General features: G+C 44.0%; 1 protein-coding gene across 3 annotated transcripts; it reads left to right on the top strand.

Annotated features, from left to right (window-relative positions):
* The first annotated feature begins 833 nt into the window (after positions 1-833).
* PRRG2 (proline rich and Gla domain 2) lies at positions 834-27,391 on the top strand. 3 transcript variants are annotated; one of them, XM_030195431.1, is made up of 8 exons: positions 834-1,049; positions 1,638-1,792; positions 7,740-7,853; positions 11,275-11,438; positions 19,667-19,715; positions 20,779-20,908; positions 22,435-22,590; positions 26,941-27,391. In XM_030195431.1, the coding sequence occupies exons 3-8, from the start codon at positions 7,748-7,750 to the stop codon at positions 26,969-26,971; spliced, it is 636 nt and encodes a 211-aa protein (XP_030051291.1). In that variant the 5' UTR covers positions 834-1,049; positions 1,638-1,792; positions 7,740-7,747; the 3' UTR covers positions 26,972-27,391. The 3 variants fall into 3 exon arrangements, with proteins under 3 accessions (XP_030051291.1, XP_030051293.1, XP_030051292.1); XM_030195433.1 differs by lacking the exon at positions 26,941-27,391 and adding an exon at positions 23,698-24,274; XM_030195432.1 differs by lacking the exon at positions 1,638-1,792.
* The last annotated feature ends 230 nt before the right edge of the window (positions 27,392-27,621 follow it).

Here is a 27,621-nt window from a genome sequence, read left to right as displayed (position 1 = left end):
ACTGACAAGGATTTCCCCGAGTACCCTGTGGAGAGGTGCAGTCACAGCCTCCTTAGGAGGAGATGTGTAGTCCAGGACCTCGAGCATCTTGGTCCTGGGCTCATCCTCCAAATGGAATGGCATCAGCCATTTCCTTAACAAAAGATGGAAATGAAAGTCTCTCTCTCCAGAGACTTTCTCCTTTCAGATGGATGGGAGGGTTCAGTGGGAATTCCATAGGACTTGTCAGAGGAAAAGTACCTTGGATCCTCCTCTGAATCCCATGAGCACTCCTCTTCGGTGTCAGACAATACCTCCCTATGGATGTACTGAGACCAAGCTTGCCTCGATGTGAAGGAACCATGTCCTCGACAGTGGTATCGAGCAGCCAGCTCCCGCCTCGACTCCAGCAAAGCTTCCTCTACCAACGACGAGGGAATGCCAGCTTGGGTGGTAGTAGACACTGGGGCCGCACCGCAGGCTGAGGGCCAAGCGGGGGTCGCAACAGGAGGCAGGGTAGGCGCAAGCCCTCCGATGCCAATACACACCGTTGCATGAGTCAATCCAGCAGCTCAAGGTCAGGAAGCAAGGCCCGGATGCGCTCATCGAGAGCTGACGCTGGGAAAAGCTGGAGTGCCGGCTCAGGAGCAGGTTGCAGAACTGCCAGTGTGATACTGGAGCAGGGTGCACTCAGCAAAGCTCTTGTTAGACTTTGGTAAATTCGGCGTCACCCACTTCTGAGAATTATAACTCTGCTTGGCCTGGGAGAAAGCGAGTTACCTGCAGCCCAAAGCCCCGCCCTCTCCAGGAAACAGAGTTACCTTACCCGCAGCCCAGAGCCCCGCCCTCTCCAGGAGAAAGTGCTGCCTGCAGCTCTCAGCCTCTTCGGGTCTGATCAGGCTGCCGTGGCAGACAATTTTCCTCTTTTCAGAAAGTTGAAGAAATTAAAAGCACAACAGGCAAGCGCACCTTGTCGCCTCCTCTCCCTCTCTTGGCAACGTTCTCATTTGTCACGTCGGTTTCTGAGTTAGTCTTCTCCCACCTTTTAAACTTTTAGGAGCTAGCAGCAGGTGAGTGCGATCGATCATTGGGGAATCGGGGAATCCTTAAGGCTGTAAAAAAAAAAAATTTACAATGTTAGTGCTGCTGCTCAGCTGGTGGTGGTTCCTTTCGCTTTCAGGAACAGGTTTGTCCTGGTCACCGCCTAATGGCAGCTCCTAACCGTGCAGAAAACTTGCAGCTAGGCTGGCTGCCATTTCACACAAGCCCCTCTGGGTGTAGCTTGGTGGTCAGAATCCCAGCACACCGCCACCTCTGTTTTGATCATGTCACGCTTTTTGCCATGGTGATTGCTGGAGTCAAGCTTTCCTTTTCTCCGGGGTTCGGAGTTATTAATTAAATCCACGTTTCCGTCATGAGAACCACACTCATGATTATTTCTCAACCCAAAGTGCCAAAGACAGTTTATGTATGTTACTACAGTAGAATCAGCTGTGCAAAAATCTGCTTAAGACTTCACAGAAAGGAATGAAATCTACAGTGGTGTGTTCAGGTATTAAGTGCATGTGATGTTCTGCTGAGCACCTTTAAACAGTCACTTGCTAGTTAGAAGGGGAGAAAGGTCATGCACCCTTACGTTGCCATTTGCCCTCTTACAGAATGGTTTTAGAGGGAATGCATTTGAAATTTGATACTAAATCGCATGGGGAGCCGAGGTACTGATTCAAGACGGTGATCAGAGCGGCCTTGGAGGAAGACAAGTCTTACTGCTGAGTTTGGCAAAGGCTGCATCAGGTGCCTGGACACCACACAGGTAGAGAGAGCTGTTTGCTAGGAATCCAGAGTACTGTGTGAATGTAAAGAGGCTGAGCAGGTTAGTTTTTCAGTAATAGTTAGGGGGCATCTGAGCAAGTAGGGGAGGGAGAGCTGTGACAAGCCAAAGATCCATGAAGGTTGGTGCTGTTAATTTGGTAGTGATACAGAGTTACTAAGTTACCCAATTCCAGGAGGGAGCAGGGCCGTGCCATCACAGTAAACGCGGTAGGCGCCTGCCTTCAAGGGCGCCGTAAATTATGTCCAATAAAAAAGGTATCATCATATTTTCTTTTCCATGTTTTATTTTGTTTGATTTCTATTGATAACCTTAAAAAAAAAAACCCTTACTCCTCCGCTCCATCCCCGATTCCCCAGCGCTTTAAATTTACCTCGCTCCGCCTCCGACATCTGCGCAGCGTCAGTGAAAGCGCTGCCTGTCTGACGTCTCTCCACCAGCCTTCCCTTCGCTCGTTTGTTCCCTCTGTGTCCCGCCCTCAAAGAAATGACATCAGAAGAAGGCAGGACACAGAGGGAATGAACGAGCGAAGGGAAGGCTGGTGGAGAGAAGTCAAACAGGCAGCGCTTTCACTGACGCTGCGCAGACGTCGGAGCCGGAGGCTGAGAGAGGTAAATTTAAAGCGCCGGGGAATCGGGGATGGAGCGGAGGAGGCTCAGGCCAAACCCAGCCATTTCCTCCATCGCGCCCTAGACGGCAGATTGGGGGAGCAGCGCTCGGCTCTTTGGCACTGCCCAGCTCTTCACGTGCCTTGGAGCCAGGCAGGTCTGGGGAGGGCGCCCGCGCGCCAACTGATAGTCTACAGGGGGCGCCAACTGATGGTCTGTAGGGGGGCGCCACAGACCCTAGGCACGGCCCTGGGAGGGAGACTTCTCATATTTATATTTATTTATTTATTATTACATTTGTACCCTGCATTTTCCCACTCAAAGTAGGTTCAATGCGGCTTACATAATAATATGGATTACAGAGTATTTATAGAGAAAATATGAGTTAATTATAGCAGAGTAATAAAAGAGATAGGTAGGTAGAGATGGGGAAGGGTGAAGGGAGTATGAGAGTAGTAGATGACGGCAGAAAAAGACCTGCACGGTCAGGGCCATGCCTAGGGTCTCTGGCACCCCCCTGCAGACTATCAGTTGGCGGCGGCGCCCCCCCCCCCCCCCCCCCCCCGTGAAAATTATCGCTCACCACTTGCCACACTGACAGGAATTGTCAGCAATATTCTTAGAAACAAATTGCTATACATTGCAAAATAAGATAGCAGATGTAAATTCTCAAAGTGGACATATTCCAAACACTAAAATGAAAATAAAATGATTTTTTTCTACCTTTGTTGTCTGGTGACTTTCTTTTTCTGATCATGCTGGCCCAGTATCTGATTCTGCTGCTATCTGTCCTCTTAACTCCGTTTCCAGGGCTTCCTTTCCATTTATTTCTTTCCTTTCCTCCTTTCTTCTTCATTTCTGGTCCTCAGCTTCTGCCTATTTTCTTCATCCATGTGCAGTTTTTCTCCTCTCTTCCTTTTCCCTCATTTCATCTCCTTCATCTCTCTTCCCTCCCCTCTATGTCCAGCAATTTCTCCTCTCTCCCTGACCCCTGCCCTCCCATCCATGCTCCTCTGCCCCCTGCCCCCTCCATTCATTCCTATCCAGCAATTCCCCTCTCTCCCTGAGCCCTGCCCTCCCATCCATGCTCCTCTGTCCCCCTCCATTAATCCCTATCCAGCAATTCCCCTCTCTCCCTGAGCCCTGCCCCTCCCATCCATGCTCCTCTGTCCCCTTCATTCATCCCTATTCAGCAATTCCCCTCTCTCCCTGAGCCCTGCCCTCCAATCCATGCTCCTCTGTCCCCTCCATTCATCCCTAATTCCAGCAATTCCCCTCTCTCCCTGAGCCCTGCCCCTCCCATCCATGCTCCTCTGTCCCCCTCCATTAATCCCTATCCAGCAATTCTCCTCTCTCCCTGAGCCCTGCCCTCCCATCCATGCTCCTCTGTCCCCTCCATTCATCCCTATTCAGCAATTCCCCTCTCTCCCTGAGCCCTGCCGTCCCATCCATGCTCCTCTGTCCCCTCCATTCATCCCTAATTCCCTATCCAGCAATTCCACTCTCTCCCTTCCATGACCCCCCTCGCATCCATGCTCCTCTCCCCTGTCCTCCTGCTCCCATGTCCCAGTTGGCCTGGCCCGTCCTCTTCTCCCCTCCCCCTTCGCATCCATGCTCGTCTCTCCCCTGCCCTCCCGCTCCCATTGTTCAACTGCCTGCCCTCTTCTCTACCCCCAACATCCCTTTTCTTTTTTTTTTCTTTTTAAATTTACCTCCGTGGCGATCCAGCAGCGCAGCGTCAGTGAAGGAGGCGGTGCTCCCGACGTCTCTAGCCTTCCCTTCGCTGTGTTCCGCCTTCTTCTGACGTCATTTCCTTGAAGTCAGAAGAAGGCGGAACACAGCGAAGGGAAGGCTAGAGACGTCGGGAGCGCCGCCTCCTTCACTGACACTGCGCTGCTGGACCGCCACGGAGGTAAATTTAAAAAGAAAAAAAAGAAAAGGGATGTTGGGGGGAGAGAAGAGGGCGGGCAGTTGAACAATGGGAGTGGGAGAGCGAGCAAGGTGAGCATGGTGCGGCGGCACCCCCCAGAGGGTGGCTCCCCCCTGCCATGCTTACCACGCTTACCGTGTTGGCACGGCCCTGTGCACGGTCCATCCAGTCTGCCCAACAAGACAACTCATGTGTGCTACTTTTGTGTATACCCTACTTTGATTTGTACCTGTGCTCTTCAGGGCACAGACCGTATAAGTCTACCCAGCACTATCCCCGCCTCCCACCACCGGCTCTGGCACAGACCGTATAAGTCTGCCCAGCGCTATCCCTGCCTCCCAACCTCCAGTCCCGCCTCCCACCACTGGCTCTGGCACAGACCGTATAAGTCTGCCCCGCACTATCCCCGCCTCCCAACCTCCAGCCCCGCCTCCCACTACCGGCTCTGCTATCCAATCTCGGTTAAGCTCCTGAGGATCCTTTCCTTCTGAACAGGATTCCTTTATGTTTATCCCACGCATGTTTGAATTCCGTTACCATTTTCCTCTCCACCACCTCCCGCGGGAGAGCATTCCAAGCATCCACCACTCTCTCCGTGAAGAAATACTTCCTGACATTTTTCTTGAGTCTGCCCCCCTTCAATCTCATTTCATGTCCTCTCGTTCTACCGCCTTCGTATCTCCGGAAAAGGTTCGTTTGCGGATTAATACCTTTCAAATATTTGAACGTCTGTATCATATCACCCCTGTTTCTCCTTTCCTCCGGGGTATACATGTTCAGGTCAGCAAGTCTCTCCTCATACATCTTGTTACGCAAATCCCATACCATTCTCGTAGCTTTTCTTTGCACCGCTTCGATTCTTTTTACATCCTTAGCAAGATACGGCCTCCAAAACTGAACACAATACTCTAGATGGGGCCTCACCAACGACTTATACAGGGGCATCAACACTCCCTTTCTTCTGCTGGTCACACCTCTCTCTATACAGCCCAACAACCTTCTAGATACAGCCACCGCCTTGTCACACTGTTTCGTCGCCTTCAAATCCTCAGATACTATCACCCCAAGGTCCCTCTCCCTGTCCGAACCTATCAGACTCTCACCACCTAACACATACGTCTCCCGTGGATTTCTATTCCCTAAGTGCATCACTTTGCATTTCTTCGCATTGAATTTTAATTGCCAGACCTTAGACCATTGTTCTAGCTTCTTCAGATCCTTTTTCATGTTTTCCACTCCCTCCGGGGTGTCCACTCTGTTACAGATCTTAGTATCATCTGCAAATAGGCAAACTGTACCTTCTAACCCTTCGGCAAGGTCACTCACAAATATATTGAACAGAATCGGCCCCAGCACCGATCCTTGAGGCACTTCACTACTCACCTTTCCCTCCTCCGAGCTAAGTCCATTCACCACCACCCTCTGGCCTCTGGTATGAGTAAGGGGTAGATGAGCATTGGAGGAGGGGTAGAGGGGGGATGGGCATGGGAAAAGCATAGGGAGATTTGGTGGGAGATGTAGTGTGTATTTGTGGTCCCTGATTCTAACAAATGAAATCAGGGCTGCAGGTCCCATAAAACACCAGGATGGGGTTGTCAGAAATCCAGGACAGGCCTGAAATTTCCTAGATCTGGGTTAACTCAGAGTACTTTGGTACAAATTTGGCTGGTCAGTGTTGCAGTTCATGCTAATAGGTAAATTTGAGATACACACTCTTACTGTCCCTTTCTTAGGTAGTTAAATTTTGTGCAGACAGTAATATTGTGCATTCTGATTTAACTGGTTAATTGGGGGATATTTTAACCTGTTAGATTTAAGGTTTTTAAACACTTAAATATGTTGAATATGGGCTCTTCAGAGGACACAATGCATATAAAGTGAGCATCTGAAAATGGCCCTCCCTCAGGAATTCTATCATGTCCATCTCACTTTCCTTTTATATTCTGAGGCAGATTCAGCAGGTTTCCTCTCCAAATCCCTGGTCTGAACATTGCTCCCTAATCCCAAACTTTCTCCAGTTAGATCTCAGCACTGCAGGGTGGTAGTAGATAATGCCTCCTCTTTGTCTCTAATATTCATTGTATATCCATTAACCAGAGGAGATGAGGTTCCCCAGAGAATGATGACGAGGTGCTGCCAGTTGCTTCATGCATTTCCCAGCAAGGTGAAGGGGCCAGAGTTTCAGGTTTACGGGTATTGTGTTTCTTTGTATTCTGAGGCAGCTAGACTGTTCCAGTACAGGTTTTGTCTCCATTATTCCGCTGACCCTTACTGTGCATATGAGGGAAAGGGTCACAGATTTGATACACCGCCTTTCACTGCTACAACCAGAGTGGTTTACATGTATTATTTGAGAGTCTCCTCTCAGCCTATAACAGGGGTTCTCAACCTAGTCCTTAGGACACATCCAGCCAATCTGGTTTTCAAGATATCTGCAGTGAATATTCATGAGATAGATATGTATGTACTGCCTCCCTTAAATATTTATTTATTTATTGCATTTGTATCCCACATTTTGCCACCTATTTGCAGGCTCAAAGTGGCTTACAGTGTATCATTATGGCATTCGCCTTAACAGGTTAGGTACAAGTTTGTATTAGAAAGCATGATAAGATTAAGCAAACATATATAAGAGGTAAGCAGTTCAACGTATAGGTAGAGTGGAGAATTGTTACATTTACAATTCTTAATTATTGTGGTAGGCCTTGTTGACGAGAAGTCTTTAGAGATTTACGAAAGCTGGTTAATTTGTGGATAGTTTTAGGTTAGGCAGTAGTGCGTTCCATTGCTGTGTGCTCAAGTAGGAAAAACTTGACGCGTGCATTAGTCTGTATTTTAGGCCTTTACAGCTGGGGACGTGAAGGTTCAGGAATGTGCAGGATGATTTTTTAGCGTTCCTGAGGGGTAGGTCTACTAGGTCTACCATGTAGGCTGGGGCATCTCCATGAATGATTTTATGAGTAAGAGTGCATACCTTGAACGCAATACATTCTTTAAGTGGAAGCCAGTGTAGCTTTTCTCTTAAGGGTTTTGAAAGTATAATGTGAATTGAATTCTTTCTTCAATGTTTCAGTGTTGTAATCTCCTTCAAATGTTGAAGTTTATTGTAACATTTGTGAAAGGTGGAATAAAAGTTGGTAAATACAACATAATCCAATACAGTACTATATAAATCTATGTAGTGCATATTATTCATTGTGAATATATCTTGAAAACCAGATGGGCTTGATTTGTCCTGAGAACCCCTGGTCTGTACTAAAGGTAGCCTCTGATTCCTGCTTCTGGTACATTACCAGCGTCTAAAATTCTGTATGTAGACCTGGTAGCGTCTCTCCATTTTCCAGCTTTATTGCCCCACTTTTCTCATTCTCCTTCATACTGGTCTTTGCAGGTCTAGTCATGAGGTGGGGGATGGGTTCGCTGGTTCTACTGATACAGGAGGTCTTGGCGACTGTCATGTTTACTCTGGCTTCTCGAAGTCCAGTCACCGAACTGGAGAAAGAAGGTAGGACCAAAAGGGATAACCATACTGAGGAGCTCATGTGCAAGTGAACTCTGACTGTGTGGCATAACATAACAGTGGTATCTGTATACTACTATAACTGTAAAGTTCTAAGCAATTCACAATATCCGCTAAGAAACCAGGACAATCTCTCAGGAATTGCAACACTCAAATCATAAAAAGCAAATAATTCTAATTATTAGACAAAACAAACTTATTGAAAAGATAAGTTTTTAAAGAACTCTCCTAAATAAAACAGGAGTCAGATTGAGTAAAACATTGTGATAATTCTTGCCAAAATTTAGGGCTTGTTAAGCCAACAATAGTTCATGAATTTTCAATCTCCTACAACCTTTGGCTGAAGGAAAGTTAAAAGGAGAATTGTTTATGGTTCTTCAGGATCTAAGTGAATATGTGAACTGAAAGTTATCCGTTGTATAGGAGAAAGTGGGATGTTTGACCACGGAGATACAAAGCCTGGAGAGATGGATCTTAAAAACACTTGTCTATTGATGAAAAATTACTCGACACAACAGTTGTGTTTCAGCCGTTAGGCCTGCATCAGGAGTCACACTTGACGGAAAACGTCTGGTGGACGCACTGAACTGTGCGCAGCAAGGTGTTCCGTACAGTCAGTCTCGGTCACGGGTGAACAGCTGATGCATCCGTGGAGAGATACATTGTGTATTGATCTGCGAGGGGGTCTTTAGAAAGACCTTTTCCGGAAAAACTGCTTGTAAACAATTTGTAACGTCAGTTCAGTGCGTCCACCAGACGGTTTCCGTCAAGTGTGACTCCTGATGCAGGCCTAACGGCCGAAACACAACTGCTGTGTCGAGTCATTTTTCATCAATAAACAAGTGTTTTTAAGATCCATCTCCAAGAAAGCACGAAGGCAGACGGTCTGCAAACTCCAAGATGGAAAACAAAAAAAGCAGATCGTGTAGAAATGAAATGCAATTTATTTAAACAATACAACAATATTTATATGAGTACAAACAGCCCGACACATAAAAATTGTATGTATGTGCATATACATGTATGTGTATATAATTTTTATGTATGTTACCTAGATATGTAATAGTACAGCAGATTACTCACCAATTTTATTTTTTAAATATCTTTTATAGCCCCTGAAGCAGCCCAGTTGGGCGAAACATGGCCTGTGTCGGGCTGTTTGTACTCATATAAATATTGTTGTATTGTTTAAATAAATTGCATTTCATTTCTACACGATCTGCTTTTTTTGTTTAAGATCCATCTCTCCAGGCTTTGTATCTCTGTGGTCAAACATCCCACCTTCTCCTATACCTGTGTTCTCCTGTGGGGTGTTCGAGTTCTCCGCTTGTCTGCGGATCTGTCTGAACTGAAAGTTATCCAACATATAAGCTGGAATAGCTCCATCTAAAACCTAAATAACAAGCAAACAAACAAAACTGTAGCCTCTATCAGCAACCAATGTAATTTTACAAAATACCCCAAGATCTTAATTTGTTTTTAAAGAAAAGATTTAATGCACCACTATGTTCTGTATTGTCTGAAGCTTTAATTCATACTTTGCAAGCCCCAGAAAAATCTAATTACAATAATCTAGCTTCAACAATATCAGCAATTGAACTAGAAGTGTGAATTTGTCAATCTTAAAAAAGCATCTCGTCCGTCTCAGTTTTGTTAATAAAAAAACAAACAAACAAGCCTTTAACTACAGCATTGATAAGAGTCAAGAGAGAGAGTACTATCCACATGGACCCCTAAAATTGTGATTTACTGAGAAAAAAGTGTATTTAGTTTGCTTGACCTGAATATGGTCTAATAAAGGATCAGGGTTATTGGAGTAAGAATTTAGTCTTCTCTGGATTTAACTTAAGCTTGTAATTCAACATCCAAGATGAGATAGATCTAAACAATTCTCAACAAAAAGAGTAGCCTGACAAGGTCTGATAAACAGGGATCATGACAGTATTGTCATCAGCATAGACATGGCCATTTTGAAATCTACTCTAGACACTGAGCGATGTTACCAGCATTGGTTTAGGACCAAGCCCTGAAGAAGAATGGCAAAATGTCATGTTGGTGTGGGTCCGAGACAGTGAAATATTTGTAAAGTTAATTAAGATAAGTGATTTTAAGAAATGTATTTAAGCAATGTTATTGGAGACTATTCATTAAAGATTTGCATTTTGATAAATAAGTTTTTGTGACATGTTGTGATACTAATGGGTTTTCGGGCAGTGATCCTGGCATGATGTGAGCCACTGCTGAGGTCTCCTGTGCCACAGCTTGATTTTGCTTACCTTTATTTGTTTATTATTGTGCTGGGTTTCACTTGTATGTATCTGTGATAATTGCCTCCACATTTAGAGTTCTCAATTTTGGGATGTTTTTCAAATTTTTGAGTAACCATAGATGTAACACAGGAATCCCTGAAATTCTAACAGTCAACCTAGGCTATGTAAAAAGATATTAAACATTGTTGCTGACAGTGGAAACCCCTGCGGAACACCACAGGGTTACTCCAAGAATTACAATAATCTGATTTGTGCTTTATCAGATCTTAAGAGAAGAAAACCTCTAAACCAACTAATCACTCTGACACCTAAACTTATTTTCTCCAACAACATAAGCTCATAGTCCACCAAGTCAAAGGCAGTTGAGTGGTTGACCAGCAAAATCAAAGCTTTATAATTATTCTGAAGCAAAGACTTTGCCTTGTCCAATAAAGAACCCAACACTGACATAGGTTCACATTTACTGTCACTTATCCAGAGACTGGAATAGTCTACTGCAGCGGTTCTCAACCCAATCCTTAGAACAAACCCAGACAGTGTGGTTTTCAGGATATATGGGAAGATACAATTTACATATTCATTATGGCTATACTGAAACCAGACTGGCTAGAGGTGTCTGGAGGGCTGAGCTGAGAACCGCTGATCTAGTGAGTAGGCACAAGGCTCCGCCTACTAGAAACCTGGGCATACAACACTCACTGTATGACGAGTATGTTACACAGTGTTCTGTGCCTATAAATCATATGGGATCAGAAACCTAGACAGATACCATCCATGGCTGTTACACTACCACATTTACTTTGCCTTTTGAGAATTAGCTTGCAGTTCCGTGGGTACCCAGTTCAAAACTGCCAAGTTGCAGTGAGCCAGGAGGGGTTTCCTCTTTGTCGTGCTGGCTGGTCACACAGGAACACTTCTACCCGGGAGGGGTGGGGTTTTTAGGAAGGCAGCTGTCCCACTACTGGAGAGTCCAGCCATACACAGTGGACTAGGGGGTTTTGAAAATTACCCTCAGAGGACGACAGAATTTTCACAAGGAAATCAATGCATAAAACGCTTTCCTAAGTGGCAGGTGACAAAGTCGCTTGGCTCCTGCCACCTTCAGTAATAATTGCCCCTTCCACCCTTTCCCGTAGTGTTCCTAAATGATTGGGCAGCGCACAGATTCTTGGGCCGCAAACTGCTCTATAACCACTGGGACTTCGAGATCTTTACTCCGGACAACCTGGAACGGGAGTGCATGGAAGAGGTGTGCAACTACGAGGAGGCCCGTGAGTGCTTCGAGGATGACCAGGCTACTGTGAGTGTCACCTGCAGCAGTGTTCAAGAAGACAGGTTGAACTGCAGAATGTACCAGCATAGGAATGGGGAAGGAGGCTCCCAGTAAAGATTCCCAAAACTGTCTTAAAAGACAAAGGGATATGATGTAAAGCTCAATTTGGAAAATCAAATGTGCAAAACAGGTCAAGGAAGGGCAACTGGTAAAGTCTTTTAAACATAAAGAAAACAGTTATCAAAAGTGCCTGCCCAGAGGAAAAGTCTCTGGCTGCAGCTTGTACTAGGCCTTAACATAAGAACAGCCATATTGAGTCAGAACAATGGTCCATCTAGCCCAGTATCCTGTTTCCAACAGTGGTCAATCCAGGTCACAAGTACCTGGCAGAAACCCAATTAGTAGCAACATTCCATGCTACCAATTCCATGTCAAGCAGTGGCTTCCCTATGTCTGTCTCACTAGCATACTCTGGACTTTTCCTCCAGGAACTTGTCCAAACCTTTTTTTAAACCCATATACACATACTCCAGCAACGCATTCCAGAGCTTATGTTTAAATCATTTTTTATTAGTCAGTAACATATCAAGTTTAACATTTCACTAATCATCATGTCACGTGCATACATAACCATATAACTTGAAAGTCATTTGTTTTCAAACTTTACTCCCAACTCCCCTTACCCAGACTTGACTCGTTAGTCTTACACCTCTAAGTGAGATTCGCATTCCAGAGCTTAACTATTCACTTAGTGAAAAAAAAATATTTCCTTCTATTTGTTTTAAAAGTATATCCATGTAATTTCATTGAGTGTCCCCTGGTCTTTGTAATGTCTGAAAGAGTGAAATGTTGATTAACTTCTGCCTGTTCCACATCACTCAAGATTGTTTAGATGTAGATCATATTTCCCCTCAGCCGTCTCTATTCCAAGCTAAAGAGCCCTAACCTCTTTAGCCTTTCCTCATATGAGAGGAGTTTCATCCCCTTTATCATTTTGGTTTCTCTTCTTTGAACCTTGCCCAATTCTGCTATAGTTTTTTTTTCTTCCTTTTTTAAATATGGCAACCAGAACTGAACGCAATACTCAGAGTGAGGTCGCACCATGGAGCGATACAGAGGCATTATAGTATTCTCAGTCTTACTTACCATCCCTTTCCTAATAATTCCTAGCATCCTGTTTGCTTTTGTCGCTGCTGTTGCACACTGGGCAGAAGATTTCAGCGTATTATCCAGGGGCGTATCTGCGTGGGGCCTCAGGGGCCTGGGCCCCCGCAGATTTCGCCCTGGACCCCCCTACCGCTGCCAACGACGTCAGACTCAGAAGAAACTTTTGGCGCCAGCTTTACTGGAAGAAGAAATGAAAGGACCTCGGCTTGGCTGGCGGGGGTTGGGGGTCCCCCGCCAGCTGACGGAATTCTTTTAACGGCAGCCGGCAGCGGCAGGAGGACGCGGACCTCGGCTGGCGGGGGTTGGGGTCCCCCGCCAGCGAAGGTAGGCGACAACAACGGAGGGGGGAGATTGGCAATGGCAGCGGCTGGGGGGAGGGGGATCGGCAATGGCGGTGGCGGCGGGGGGGGGGGGCTATAATGTGCCCCCTCACTCTGGCCCTGGCCCCCCCTACCGCCACAGTTCAGATACGCCCCTGGTATTATCTACAATGACACATAGATCTTTTTCATAAATGCTGACCCCCAAGGTGGACCCTAGCATCAGGTAACTATATTTGGATTGTTCTTCCCAATGTGCATCATTTTACATTTGTCCACATTAAATTTCATCTGCCATTTGGATGCCCAGTCTTCCTATTTCCTAAGGTCTTCCTGCAATTTTTCACAGTCTGCATGTGTTGTAACAACGTTGAATACTTTTGTGTCATCTGCAAATGTAATCACCTCGATTGGTCCAATTTTCAGATCATTTATAAATGCTAAATAGTTCAGATCCCTGCGGCACTCCACTAGTCACCCTCCTCCATTGAGAGAAATGGCCATTTAACCCTACTCTCTGTTTTCTGTCCAATAACCAATTGCTAATCCACATTGCCTCCTATCCCATGACTTTTTAATTTTCTCAGGAGTCTCTCATGAGGAACTTTGTGAAAAGCTTTCTGAAAATCTAGATACACTACATCAACCGGCTCACCTTTATCAACATGTTTATTCATGCCTTCAAAGAAATGAAGCAAATTGGTGAGGCAAAGCTTCTCTTGGCTGAATCCATGCTGACTCTGTCCCATTAAACCATGTTTATCTATGTATTCAGTAATTGTATTCTTTATAATAGTTTCCACTATTTTACCCTGCACTGATGTTGGGCTCACCGGCCTGTAATTTTCCGGATCACCTCTGGAATCCTTTTTAAAAAAACGGCGTTACATTGGCCATTCTCCAATGTTCAAGTGCTATGGACTATTTTAATGACAGGTTACAAATTACTAACAAGAGATCAGCAATTTCATGTTTGAGTTCTTTCAGTACCCTAGGATGCATGCTATCTGGTCCAGGTGATTTACTACTCTTTAATTTGTCGATTTGGCTCAGTACATCTTCCAGGTTTACCGAAATTTCTTTCAGTTCCTCTGCAACATCACCCTGTGAGTTTTTGCCTCTGCAGCAAGTTTCTCTTCATATTCTCTTTTAGCCTTCTTTATCAATGCTTTTGCATCTACCTTGTCTGTGTTTATATTACTTCTTTATGTTGCTGGGGAGTAGCTTAGTGGTTAGTGCAGTGGACCTTGATCCTGGGCAAGTCACTTAACCCTCCATTGCCTCAGGTACAAAATAACTACCTGTATATAATATATAAACCACTTTGAATGTAGTTGTAAAAGCCACAGAAAGGTGGTATATCATGTCCCATTCCCCCCTTTCCCTTTCTTAATTCGGGACCTTTTTCCATTCTTTGAAGGACATTCTTTTGCCTCTAATAGCCTCTTTCACTTCACCTTTTAACCAAGCTGTCACTTCCTCTTCTTTCCACCTTTTTAAATGCGTGGAAAGCATCTGGTCTGGGCTTCCAAGATGGTATTTATAGACAGCGTCTATGCCTGATTTAATGTCCTAACCAGCCAATCCTTTTAGCTTCTTTTTAACCATTTTCCTCATTTTATCATAGTTGCCCTTTTGAAATTTAAATGCTGCTACAGTAGATTTCCTTTGTGGTTTCACTCCATATAGTAGCTCAAACTTGATCGTGTTATGATCACTGTTTCCCAGCAAATGCAACATTGTTACCTCTCTCTCGTACTTTGCCCCGCATTCCACTATAGACTAGATATAAAATGGCTCCACCTCTTGTCAGTTCTTGGACCAGTTGCTCCAAGAAGTAGTCATTTATTACATCTAGGAATTTTATCTCCCTGGTGCACCCTGATGTAACATTTATCCAGTTAATATTGAGGTAATTGAAATTGCCCATTATTATACTGTTGCTCAATTTGCCAGCTTTCCTAACTTTTGTAAACATTTCTTCATCTGTGTGTTCGTTCTGTCCTGGTGGATGGTAGTATACCCCTACCAGAATACTCCTTCATCCCTTCACACATGGAATTTCTATCCATAAGGATTCCTTGCTGCTATTTGTTTAATGTAAAATGTTTATTTTGTTTAACTCGATTTCCTCTTTTACATATAGCGCAACCCCCCTTCCAATTTGATCCCCTCAATTTATTCCAATATAATTTGTACCCTGTTAACAGAGTGCCCCATTGATTGTCCTCCTTCCACCAAGACTCTGAGATGCTTATTATTATATCTATATCTTTGAAAGTTGCTGTGGGTACAAATTAACTGTGAATGTCTACAACTGCTATTTCTGCAGGTAAATAAATGAAAAGAAGGTGTATGGAATTAAACATACAGTCTATGCACATTATTTTCAGTCTCACCCAGGACGTAGCTTCAGTAACACCTTTCCTCAGGTTACAATTACATGAGATCTGCAAAGCCTGAGCATATAATTAAGATTCCTCTGTGCTTAACCTGGGCTTTACCCTTCATGCTTAGGTGGCCTGTTAGATAAGCACATAGGGGCCTTAAGTGTGAAGGGTAAAGCCCAGGATAAGCACAGAGGAGCCTTAGCAAATTTTGAACGTGTGGAATGGATACAAAGGGTGATTCTGCAGTGAGGGCTGCAGATTCATCTTGAATCACTATGAGAGGCCAGGCGTCTGAACCAGGTTAGAGAGGTAATAGAATGCCACAAGACACCTTTCTCCTTCCTCCTACTCTGCTGGCCAACCTACTATATAAATTGGATGATAGGAAGATAGTAGCAGCATGTTGGACTATGTCTTTCTCCTCTTCCTCTGCTACCCAGGCCCCATGGATGCTTTGAATCAACAGTGAAGCCCAGGTGGCAGAGCAGAATACCAGCTGATAGTGCTGCTGGCTGCTTGCCACCCCTCTTCTTACTGCCTAATTAGTGTCAGGGAGAGGCAGACAGGTAGGGAGAGTATTGTGTGAACTAGATCAAAGGTAAGGGGGATGTAAGAACAGAAGGATATTCTATGGCAGGTAGAATGGATGCAAAATCTGGCCCTTCCCATGGAACTGGAATAGGAGGGTGGGGGTGAAGCATTTGCAATGGCAGTAGAGGATCACCTTTTTCCGTTCACCCACCCCAGATGATTTCACTTGCGAGGAGGATAGCTTCAACAGTGCAGTTCCTTGACCAATGGACATCACCACCATTGGAGCCGACTCTGTGAGTGCTGTGCCAATATTGAGAAAATTCCTTGTATGTGTCCAGGGAGGGGTAAATTCTATTGGGCTTAGCACCCCCAATAATTTGAAAAGTTGGCTCCTATGACCACCACCATCTCTACTGCCAGGATGGAAATGTTGCACTTTGAACTGTGCAGTGCTACAGTGTCCTGGGCAGTTCGAAGTGTGAATTTAGCTCTAGGCAGCAGAGAGGGTGGACACAGCCTTCACTGCTTCTTTCCCACTGTCTTTACTTCTCACAGGCAGAAGGAGCATGATTGAAACAATTAGTGGAACGTGGAAGAGGGCAAACTAGGGAGTGAAGAGATCATGATGAGGGGATTTGAGAGATTAGAAAGGAGGGAATTTGGTTGATGATAGAGAGTGATAGTATAATGGGGAGGGAAAGGGTGAGTTGGGGTTTGGAGAGACTGTGGATTGTGTGGAGGGGAGGGAGGGAGAGAGTGAGAGAATAGAAGGGGCTGCAGGCTGTAAATGAACAGATTAGAGGCAGGAACATAGGGAGGGGGTTCTGGGGTTTGAGTGAGGTGTGCGGAGATTGTTTTTGCTTCTGATCCTTCTCCTCTCACCATCACCTCCTCCATTTTCCCTTTCTTTTTCTGCCCTTCCTGCTTGAGATCCCCCTTCTATTCAATATCCCCCTCCTCCATGTCCCAGAATTAATCACAAACATCCCCTTTCCCTCCCCCCAAAATTATCACTGTACACAAATGCTTGAAAATGACTTTGAAGGCAAATTTCAATGGGACAGAATACACATAAAAAGTAACCAGGTGTCACCCATATATCTTTTTGGGGCTCTTCCAGAAATTTATCTGTATCATTTGGACCACTGAATATGTGGCCCTAAAATGATAGTTATTCATATGTTTATGTGGTTCACTTCTAGAAAAGTTAGGAACTATGTACCTGCATTTCCGCACCCCTTGTGTACACATACTGTGACAATGCCAGCAGGGTCCCTAAGTGATGCTGTATAACTTACAGAATTTGGAAATGCAAGGGGACATCGGCAAAGAGAGAGGCGTAACATACAGAACACTGTTGTTAAGTGCATCCTTGCTGCAGTAATTATGGCTGCGTAAACGTAATTGCACTTTTAAAACATGTTTTAATAGCATTACAGAATAGGGATCTCGGGGCACCTAAGTTCATAGACCTGAACTGTGTCTATGACCTATTTTGTCTGCTTTCTATTGTATTCTATTCTTTATATTTGCTAGCCGCCAAATCCCCAATATTTAGGTTCTAAGCGACATACAACAATTAAGACTGATGCATAATAGAATGTTTTCATTGCCCGACAAAAGCTCAAATAAAAAGAAATTTGTCTAAAGCGAATGCATACCAAAGCTTAGTTGCTTGGAATTGAAAGGAAGACTCAACAAATTTGTTTAAATCAAATACCTCTGCTAGATGGAAATTTGAGTAGAAGTCACCGCCAACTCAATGTGATTGTTTATTGTACCTGAACTTGGACCACGGTGCTCCATTCGTTAAAAGTTCATGGAATCTGTGCTGTTTGAAAAATGGGAGGGCACTTTTAGCCACATGTACTGTAGTAATTTTCCAAAAGGGAACCACCAGCATTATTTTCCTTTCACTATTAGCAGCCGCTGAGTATCTGCACTCAGTGTTCTCATACTTTGCATTGGCTGATTGTGTGGGTGATCCAGTGGCGTGAAAAATCCAATGCCTGTGGGCACTTTTATTTTCCTGACCTCTTCGAGGTTTTGCACCCTCTTATGTGGAACTCGGTTCCTTGTGAGATGCAAGTTGTCAAGAGCAAGTTTAAGGTCAAGTATCTTTATGATTTGATATATGGCACATCAGAATTGATCTGAGCAGCTTACATATGTAATTACAACAACAACAAAAAAAGAGAAGAAATCAAACAAGAGAAAGCAGAATTCCATTAGGATAGGAAAGGAGAAAGAAGGAACAGTAAAATAGGACTACAGTGCCTTCCAGGGTTCCCTACAGCACTAATGGCTCGGAATATTTTTTGTAAAATGCTGAACCCAGCTCTCTCCTCAGTGAGGTTAAGAAATCTTTATCCCTTTGATACAGTAAGAATAGAAAGGTCTCTGGTATAAAAGGTTTAATCTGTTAACTAGGTGATGGGGATTTCATATTTCTTTATTTATACAAACTTACAAAGTTCCATAGGTTATATGTAACTTTGTAAGTCTAAGTGCTTTGAAAATACGCCTCATAGTAAAGTATGGAACTTTTTAAAGTTTAAGTGCTTTGAAAATGAGCCCCGTAGTCTGAAACAATAATTAAACAAAACAATCTACATTACATCAGTGTTATATTCATGTGAGAATAAGAAAGATCCTTATACAATTACCAAATTAACATCTATGCAGAACTGGAAGTGGAAGAGCCACATTCTAGCTGCACATTACAGAGAGAAACTGGGTAAACTAGAAAGCGCTTGCTCAAAAACCAGGCATGGAGTATGTTTTGATTTAGTTATTTTTTTTTTGTTTGTTTTTGTAACCTGCCTTGAAATTTTGTGGAAAAAAGTGGGCTATAAGTGCCTTTTTAAATACTTTAAAGTAAACATGGCTAAAAGTGTGTGTGTTGTGAAAGGTGGTATATAGAACTTGATGTCCCCATGCATACCCCCACCCTCCCACTCTGTCAGACTGTCAAAGTAATCTTTGATGTTTCTCTTATACTATCTGCTACCACATTTGCTTATTTCCAATCTGACGAAGAAGGGCAACCTTCGAAAGCTAATCAAGAAATGTATTAAGTTATGTCCAATAAAAAAGGTATCATCTTATTTTCTTTTCCATGTTTTATTTTGTTTGATTTCTATTGAAAACCTTTAAGAGTGGACTAACACGGCTACCACACCTTTCTACTTAGAACTTGTAATAAACTCATTATAAAAATCAGTGCAGTTTACAAGCAAATGTGGCTAGGTGCTTACAGAAAGCAAGGCCTGCTGATATTCAGGCTCCTTACTCAAGTAAATGGCAAAGAGATGGGCCACGTGGCTTTTTTCTTTTTTAAATAAACTCTGTTTATTTTAAAATTCAACACAAATAGTACAAAGGAAGTGGCAGTACAAAGTTTGATCAGAGCACTCTGCACTTGCAAACAACGTTCCAAAACTGTTACAAATTAGCAAGAAGTAAAATGAACAGTTAACAATACACTGCATAAAACACAACTTTTAGCATTTTATGTTGGTTTTCCCTTTCCCTATTGGCTTTTACGGTGGCATGATTTTTCTTTCCAATTGACATTCTAATTTTTCCCCTAAATCTGGCTGGTAGCATGAAGATTTTCCCTTTCCAACCCCCCACCTCAAATTTTCCCCACTTTAGACCCCTCTCCCTAGGCACACAGCCAATATAGAGGAGTTCAAAGACTTATCAAGTTGCTCTGATAGGGGCAGGGCATGGTATCTGAAGTAGAAACCAGGAGAAAGGAATGAGAAGGTAGGTCAGGCACAGACAGTTGAGGCTTATGTCTTCTTTGTAGTTCAGTTCTTGTGCTTTTCTTCCCCTACAGAAACAATTCTGGGACACATATCTTCATAACGGAAAAGGCGGGGATTCAGGTGAGTTATGACACACCTTGGCATCTGGAGATCTAGACCAGGTGGGAAGAGGAACGCTGCTGCTGCTGCTACTATGACCTTATCTCTCCTATGGTGCTACTAGATAATGCAGTTTCATCTCTCTGTTTTGTAGAGCTTAATAGTCTATTCATAAAGTACAGGATAAAGATTTTGAGCATTTAATTTATTAAGAAAACCAGAAACAGGAGTTAAGATGTAAAAGTAGCCTTACAAAGGTGCTATTTAGACTAGATTTAAATAAGAAAGGGAGTATGACATACCAGACTAGGTGAGAGTTGCAAGAGGAAAGTGATCCATACTGGAGCCCTGGAAATTGGTTGAGAGTTGGAAGAAGATTGTGATCCATTTTTGGATGCGTATATTTTTCCTATTACTTTGTCTCCAGACCTCAACTTTGTACCGATAAATATGTCTATGACCCACATACCTGAAAATCCAGTGAACTAATTGAAGGATAAAGTAATGGAAAGAACCTGGAGCAGACCCACTCATTCAGTAACAGCAAGCAAAGTGCTAAAGGCAAAACAGTTGAAAGGGCGAAGTATCTTTTTAGTATAAATCAAACAGATTTATTAAAGTGTAGGAGCAAAGTAGCAGCCACCATGTTTTCGCGGCATAATGCCTTTCTGTAGGGATATGAAGTAATACCATTAGGCAGCTCCTGAGACAAAGAAAGCGGGCAGAATTTGTGTGCATGCAGACAGCATTTTGATGACAGCTGGTATTTATATATAACTGAAGAAAATGGAGTTTCCTCTTTCACTAAAGGTGGTTATCAAGTGATTTAACCCAAACTCTGTAATGGCAGTGAGTGGGGATGGGACAATGGAAGCCCAAGTGTAAAGAAAGATTTGCCCTTCGTCATTAGGATAATTCGAGAGGCATCAAAATGCACAAAAAACACAGAGAAACAAAGTTAAATTCTCACAGCTCCGTTCCAGCAAAGTCTCAGTCAAGTTTGAGAAAGAATGAATGATTGGGAGTGTGAGGGAGGACACTGGCATTGGAGTTTGACCTTGTCCTGTTCTCTCTCTAACTGCAGCAGCCACGCCTGTGATAGATGTGGCTGGACTGGTGGCTGGGCTCACTGCTTCTACAGTACTGCTGATCATGGGGGCTATTGTTGTACTGTACTGCGTAAAATACAGAGCCAGAGAGCGGAGCCAGGGAAGGTAAGAGCCCAGATCCTAGTGCTGTCCTGGTTAAAGACATGTTAGGAAAACAGCTGGAAACTGAAGAGTGATGTAATTCAAGGATGTTTTGTCATTTGGACCTGGTTCTGATTGAATGATAGGCATGGGGGGAGGGGCTTTATAACGCAAAAATGTGTTCCTCTTCCTTTGGATTTGCTACTCATTTGGAAGCAGCAGTACTAAAGGTATGACACCATGAACCACATGTCAGCCCCACTGCCCTCTGAATTTCTTAATTACATTTTTCACACTCTAGTTCAGTGGCCTAAAGAATTTGGGGGGGCGGGAGAGTGGAGTTAAGTGATTCCCCCCCCCCCCCCCCATCTCCTGGAGGGAGAGATGCTGGGAGTCTTCAGCTGGCGGGGCTTGAGGATCCCCACCTGCCACATTGCTGCTGTGCCACTGCTGGGTAGGCCAGTGAACCGATGAATCCTTGGTAACACAAATGTATTATATATTTGATTCCACCAGAAGGATATAAGTAACTACTGGAACCCAGCCCATTTCCTCAACAATGAAACGGGTCCTAGAAAGGATCTCTTGTAAGCGATTTTTTTGTCTCTCTCCGCCCCTCCCCTCCATGTCCAGTGATTCTCCTCTTCCCTGCCCTCCCATCCATGTCCCGCGATTCTCTTCTCTCCTGTCCTCTCCTCCCATCCCATCCATGTCCATCGATTCTGCTCCGCTCTGCCCTGCCCTCCCCTCAATGTGCCGCTATTCTCTCTTCCTTTGTACCTCATCATTTTCTGGCTGGCCTGGCTGGCTTCCCTTCCGTTGGTAACATCCTGACGTCAGCTCGCCTCCAGCGTTCCCTTCCCTCTCACTGTTCCGCCCTCTGACGTCATTACGTTTTGATGCGAGGGCGGGGCAGTGAGGGGGAATGGAACGCTGGAGGCTGGCTGACGTCATGAGATGTTATGAATCCAGGCAGCCAGACAGCGTTGGAACGTAGGAGGTGCAAATTATTATATAGGATAGTTCTTGTGGATGAAATCACTGATAAATGCCATTTTTTGTATCCTCATTGAATATCTAATTAGCTGGAAAATAAACCCTTAAAATGCTAAGAACAGAAACCCTAAACATAGTGACCTGTTGATCATCCTCATATTCTTGGCAGCCATAAGCTTCCTAGTGCAACAGCCCCGAGTCCTTGGCTACCCTCATAGCACTGAGGGGTTCATTTTTATAAGGAGCCGCCTCAATTTAGGTGTCAAGAACAAACATAAATGATGGTATTCTAATCACTTAAGTGCATGAATGAGCAGAAAAGGACAGGCTACGTTTGGCCAGAGCACACATAATAAACTTATATAAGTTCGAGAATAGTATAAACTTTACACAGCATCATGCATTCTCTGCCATTTGTGCTAGTAATCTGGAAATAAAAGGAGGTGCCTCTTTTTTTTTTTTTCTTTATAGACTAGGTTTAAAATAAATTCTATAATCAGTGCCCTGTCAGATTGGGTTTTCATTATTTCTCTCGTTGTCTGTTTCACTGGCAGAGTGCCTGTGAGTCTCACCAGCAGTGCGCTGCCTTCGGAAGCCATGCCCTTGACTCGGCTCCCAGGACAACATCCGGAAGCACCAGGACTACCATCCTATGAACAGGCACTTGAGGCCTCAGGAACCTATGATGCACCTCCTCCACCATACCAGAGGTAAATCTCAAAATTAAAACAAACCAAGTGCACTCAGGGATTCTATTTCAAAATGTGTCTGTCTCATCTTCAGTTAAGCTTCTCACTGATAGAACATTTTTTTAGCTCAAACTAAATGGACCTATGATGATGAAGATAATGTCCTAAATTGCCCTGGTAGACTAGAGCTCTCTTAAAGCAGTGTCTCTCCATGTCCTGTGCCAGCAGTGTGTCTTTTTTTCTAGCCAAAAAGGTGCCGGTACTCAAATGCTAGGCCACCCTTCAAGGGTGGGGTGATCACTGAGGGACCCACCTCAAAATAGCCAGGCCCCCTGCAACCAGTCACAGAATCTATGACAAGGCAGAATCGGTGTGTAGAGCCTGAGCTCTTTCATTAGAGGTCCATGGGTCAATTTTAGCAGACAGTGGAAAAGGTGCTGGTACTCAAATGCCAGATCACCCTTCAGGGGTGGGGTGATCACTGGGGGACCCTCCCCACAATAACCAGGCCCCCTGCAACCAGTCACAGAATCTATGACAAGGCAGAATTGGTGTGTAGAGCCTGAGCTCTTTCATTAAAACTTGGGGTCCATCAGTCAATTTTTGCGGACAATGGAAAAGGTGCCGGTACTCAGTACCCCCTTAAAAAAAGCCCAATGTGCCAGTATCAATGCCACAAACCACTTGGAGGAGGGGTATAGGGATTCACTTTCTAGTTCTGAAGTGAAAACATTGGAGTCTAAGGTAAAATTAATCCTTACCTGATAATTTTCTTTCCATTAGTCCCAACAGATCAATCCAGAGACTTACTAATAAACACACTTTTGCCTGTTGATTTCAGTCACTCTTAGATTTAATTTTGACCCATTGGAAATTACAAAAGGTTTTGCAATTGCGTTTTGAGTGCACGTGTGCTATGTTGCTATACTGAGCGTATAAGTCTGCTCCCTATTGCTTTGACCTGTCCTGAGGGCGATCATATTGCGTTTAACTCCTCTTCCTCCCAAAGGCAGGTGTTATCATGCAGTGTTACATAGCGGTCCCTTCTCTTGCCTCTTTTATTCAATTTGTTTGAGTACTTTAGCAGTTTGGTTCAGTCACCAGTAGTAAGTGTATCTTTCTTTGCAGATGATGTCCTGCTGATCATTGACAGTGATCCACGTTATCCTGAAATTCCTCAATGACCTGTCTTGCAGCAGTGTCTTCTTGGCTAGAGTCTCACTGTTGAACCTAATAAAATCCAAGGCCTTGTAGATCACTGCTCGGTCCACAGTTCAATGGTGGCAGCTGTTCTGCAAGGTCAACATTTATCGCACTGGAATCTTAACAATTCTGGGTTGCATCTTTGATCAACAGTTCTCTGTCTGCTCAGCTTTTACAGTCCTGCGTTCGATCTGTGCTATTCGAGGACTGCTAGACAAACCAGCCCTTTTTTATCCTAGTCTTCGTTTTGTTAATTTCCAGATTGAACAGTTGAAATTCTTCTTACAATGGCTTTTATGGCACATCATTGTCATTTACACCTGACCCAAAATACTGAAGTCAAATTAATTTCATTTGCTCATAAATTTGAACATGTTACATCTTTTCTTAATGAAGCACATTGGCTCCTGATCAGCTATCAAACCAAGTTTAAGGTTCTTATGATGGCTTATGGAGCCTGTTTATGGGACTTATCACTATTTGTCTGACCTTTTGATTCCATATATACAGTGGTGGAAATAAGTATTTGATCCCTTGCTGATTTTGTAAGTTTGCCCACTGACAAAGACATGAGCAGCCCATAATTGAAGGGTAGGTTATTGGTAACAGTGAGAGATAGCACATCACAAATTAAATCCGGAAAATCACATTGTGGAAAGTATATGAATTTATTTGCATTCTGCAGAGGGAAATAAGTATTTGATCCCCCACCAACCAGTAAGAGATCTGGCCCCTACAGACCAGGTAGATGCTCCAAATCAACTCGTTACCTGCATGACAGACAGCTGTCGGCAATGGTCACCTGTATGAAAGACACCTGTCCACAGACTCAGTGAATCAGTCAGACTCTAACCTCTACAAAATGGCCAAGAGCAAGGAGCTGTCTAAGGATGTCAGGGACAAGATCATACACCTGCACAAGGCTGGAATGGGCTACAAAACCATCAGTAAGACGCTGGGCGAGAAGGAGACAACTGTTGGTGCCATAGTAAGAAAATGGAAGAAGTACAAAATGACTGTCAATCGACAAAGATCTGGGGCTCCACGCAAAATCTCACCTCGTGGGGTATCCTTGATCATGAGGAAGGTTAGAAATCAGCCTACAACTACAAGGGGGGAACTTGTCAATGATCTCAAGGCAGCTGGGACCACTGTCACCACGAAAACCATTGGTAACACATTACGACATAACGGATTGCAATCCTGCAGTGCCCGCAAGGTCCCCCTGCTCCGGAAGGCACATGTGACGGCCCGTCTGAAGTTTGCCAGTGAACACCTGGATGATGCCGAGAGTGATTGGGAGAAGGTGCTGTGGTCAGATGAGACAAAAATTGAGCTCTTTGGCATGAACTCAACTCGCCGTGTTTGGAGGAAGAGAAATGCTGCCTATGACCCAAAGAACACCGTCCCCACTGTCAAGCATGGAGGTGGAAATGTTATGTTTTGGGGGTGTTTCTCTGCTAAGGGCACAGGACTACTTCACCGCATCAATGGGAGAATGGATGGGGCCATGTACCGTACAATTCTGAGTGACAACCTCCTTCCCTCCGCCAGGGCCTTAAAAATGGGTCGTGGCTGGGTCTTCCAGCACGACAATGACCCAAAACATACAGCCAAGGCAACAAAGGAGTGGCTCAGGAAGAAGCACATTAGGGTCATGGAGTGGCCTAGCTAGTCACCAGACCTTAATCCCATTGAAAACTTATGGAGGGAGCTGAAGCTGCGAGTTGCCAAGCGACAGCCCAGAACTCTTAATGATTTAGAGATGATCTGCAAAGAGGAGTGGACCAAAATTCCTCCTGACATGTGTGCAAACCTCATCATCAACTACAGAAGACGTCTGACCGCTGTGCTTGCCAACAAGGGTTTTGCCACCAAGTATTAGGTCTTGTTTGCCAGAGGGATTAAATACTTATTTCCCTCTGCAGAATGCAAATAAATTCATATACTTTCCACAATGTGATTTTCCGGATTTAATTTGTGATGTGCTATCTCTCACTGTTACCAATAACCTACCCTTCAATTATGGGCTGCTCATGTCTTTGTCAGTGGGCAAACTTACAAAATCAGCAAGGGATCAAATACTTATTTCCACCACTGTACCAAGAAAATGTCTGGTTGCAAGAGCAAAATTATCTTGCTATGCCTTCACTAACTATGGCCAGACTTAATTCCGTAGACATGCAACCTTTTTTCCCTTGCCACTATCCTTCAGCATGCTTTCCACTTATATCATAAGCAAGAGACGAAGTTTAAAACATTAAGGTGCTGACATATGGAGGCATATTTTCAAAGTACTTGGGGGGTCTTTTACTAAGCCGCAGTAGCATGTTTAGCTCATGGTAGAAATCAAAACTGGCAGTAAAAGCTGAAACACTCATAGGAATATAATGAGCGTCTCAGTGTTTACCTCCAGCTGATTTCTACTGTGAGCTAAAAACACTACCGCAGCTTAATAAATGACTCCCTTAGACTTGCGTCAGACGCACGCAGAGGAACTTGAACACAAAATCATTGAAGAAGCAACGCTGCGAAGGCCAGCACAGGACTTCGGCTGACGGGGGTTGGGGTCCCCCGTCAACACAGGTACTGGACAGCGGCGGGGGACGGTTTTTGCCAAGAAGGGGGGTCGACTGGGTCGCGGAAGGGAGGGGTGAAAACGGAGGGACGGCAGAGTCTGGATCAGCGAGGGAGGGTGGGGGATGGCCTTGATAGCGCCCGTTTCCTTCCCTTTTGAAACGAGCATTTTTTACTAGTGAAAAAATAATACAATATAACATTATTGTATATTACTTTAACACAAATGTTTGTTCAAGGAAGGCAGTGTATGCAAGTAAACAACAGAGCAATGTGTTTTGGATACATTTTCTTTTCAGTAGTAGCTTGTGCAAAGAGACGCCCTGTGTAAAGGTGATGCAGCAGATCATCGAGGAACACCATCTATGATTTAAAAAAATAATAATTCTAATATCTGTCCTCCTTCCTCTTGTGATAGCCATGACAGGAAATGTGCATGTTTATGTATACATGCTGAACATAGCTTTTCACTGTCAGTGTCGGGCTTTAAAACATCAGCAGAGAACATTTCCTTCTCTATTGCTGTGCTTATTAGGATCTATAAGTCCATTTCTAATGGATATCATGTATTCTATTCTCCCCAAACTTCAGGTCTGCTGTCCATTCTGCTCAACCCAGCTGAGGGAAAAGAAGGCATGTAGGATCACCAGCTGTCACCCTCCAAGCAAGAGTTTAAGAGACAGGGTGTGTGTATATGTGAAAAGCAAAAGCTAAACTATTCCCCTGTGTGCATGTACATATGTACTCTAGTCAGAAGAGGCATGCAAGAATAAGGACAAATAAAATATATAACTGTGAAAAATATCTGTGCTGCAAAGTGACATACTTAAATAAACTCAGCAACTCTGCTGTTTGGAACCTCTGGGCCACTAGCAAACCATGGTCCACGTAGAAACACAAACCCCACTGTGAGAGGATGCAGAGCTGGTAAAGAAGATTATATTGTGCACAAAGAGGGGGCAGTAGCCAGAAGAGGTGGTCTAACTTTCTGTAAAGACTTCAGCTTCTTAATTTTGTGTTGTTGTTTTTTTTCTGTGAGATGTGAGAGAATTTTTCATTAAACATTTTAAATAAAAATGATTTAAAAATGTGTTTAAAAGTGAGCTTTCTGTTTCCTGTCTTTGGCGGGAAACATTAAATGCCATTGCACTTGCAATGGTACAGCAGTAATATGAGCTAGTGCTATGCATAATTAGGATGAAGTGCAGCAGGCCAGGACTGAAAGTGTTTTAAAAATATTCCTACATAGTGAGGAGTCTACTACTACTACTA

Source organism: Microcaecilia unicolor, chromosome 3 (genome assembly GCF_901765095.1).
Source record: "Microcaecilia unicolor chromosome 3, aMicUni1.1, whole genome shotgun sequence".
Lineage (NCBI taxonomy): Eukaryota > Metazoa > Chordata > Amphibia > Gymnophiona > Siphonopidae > Microcaecilia > Microcaecilia unicolor.
This window is presented reverse-complemented; position numbering and strand designations above follow the sequence as displayed.

What these genes read in the sequence shown, in the direction of transcription:
- PRRG2 (XM_030195432.1), top strand. Translation starts at nt 7,748, where the DNA reads ATGAGGTGGGGGATGGGTTCGCTGGTTCTACTGATACAGGAGGTCTTG. An exon ending in AGAGAGCGGAGCCAGGGAAG is followed by an intron (nt 20,909 to 22,434) that starts GTAAGAGCCCAG and finishes TTTCACTGGCAG; the next exon opens with AGTGCCTGTGAGTCTCACCA. An exon ending in CCTCCTCCACCATACCAGAG is followed by an intron (nt 22,591 to 26,940) that starts GTAAATCTCAAA and finishes CCCAAACTTCAG; the next exon opens with GTCTGCTGTCCATTCTGCTC.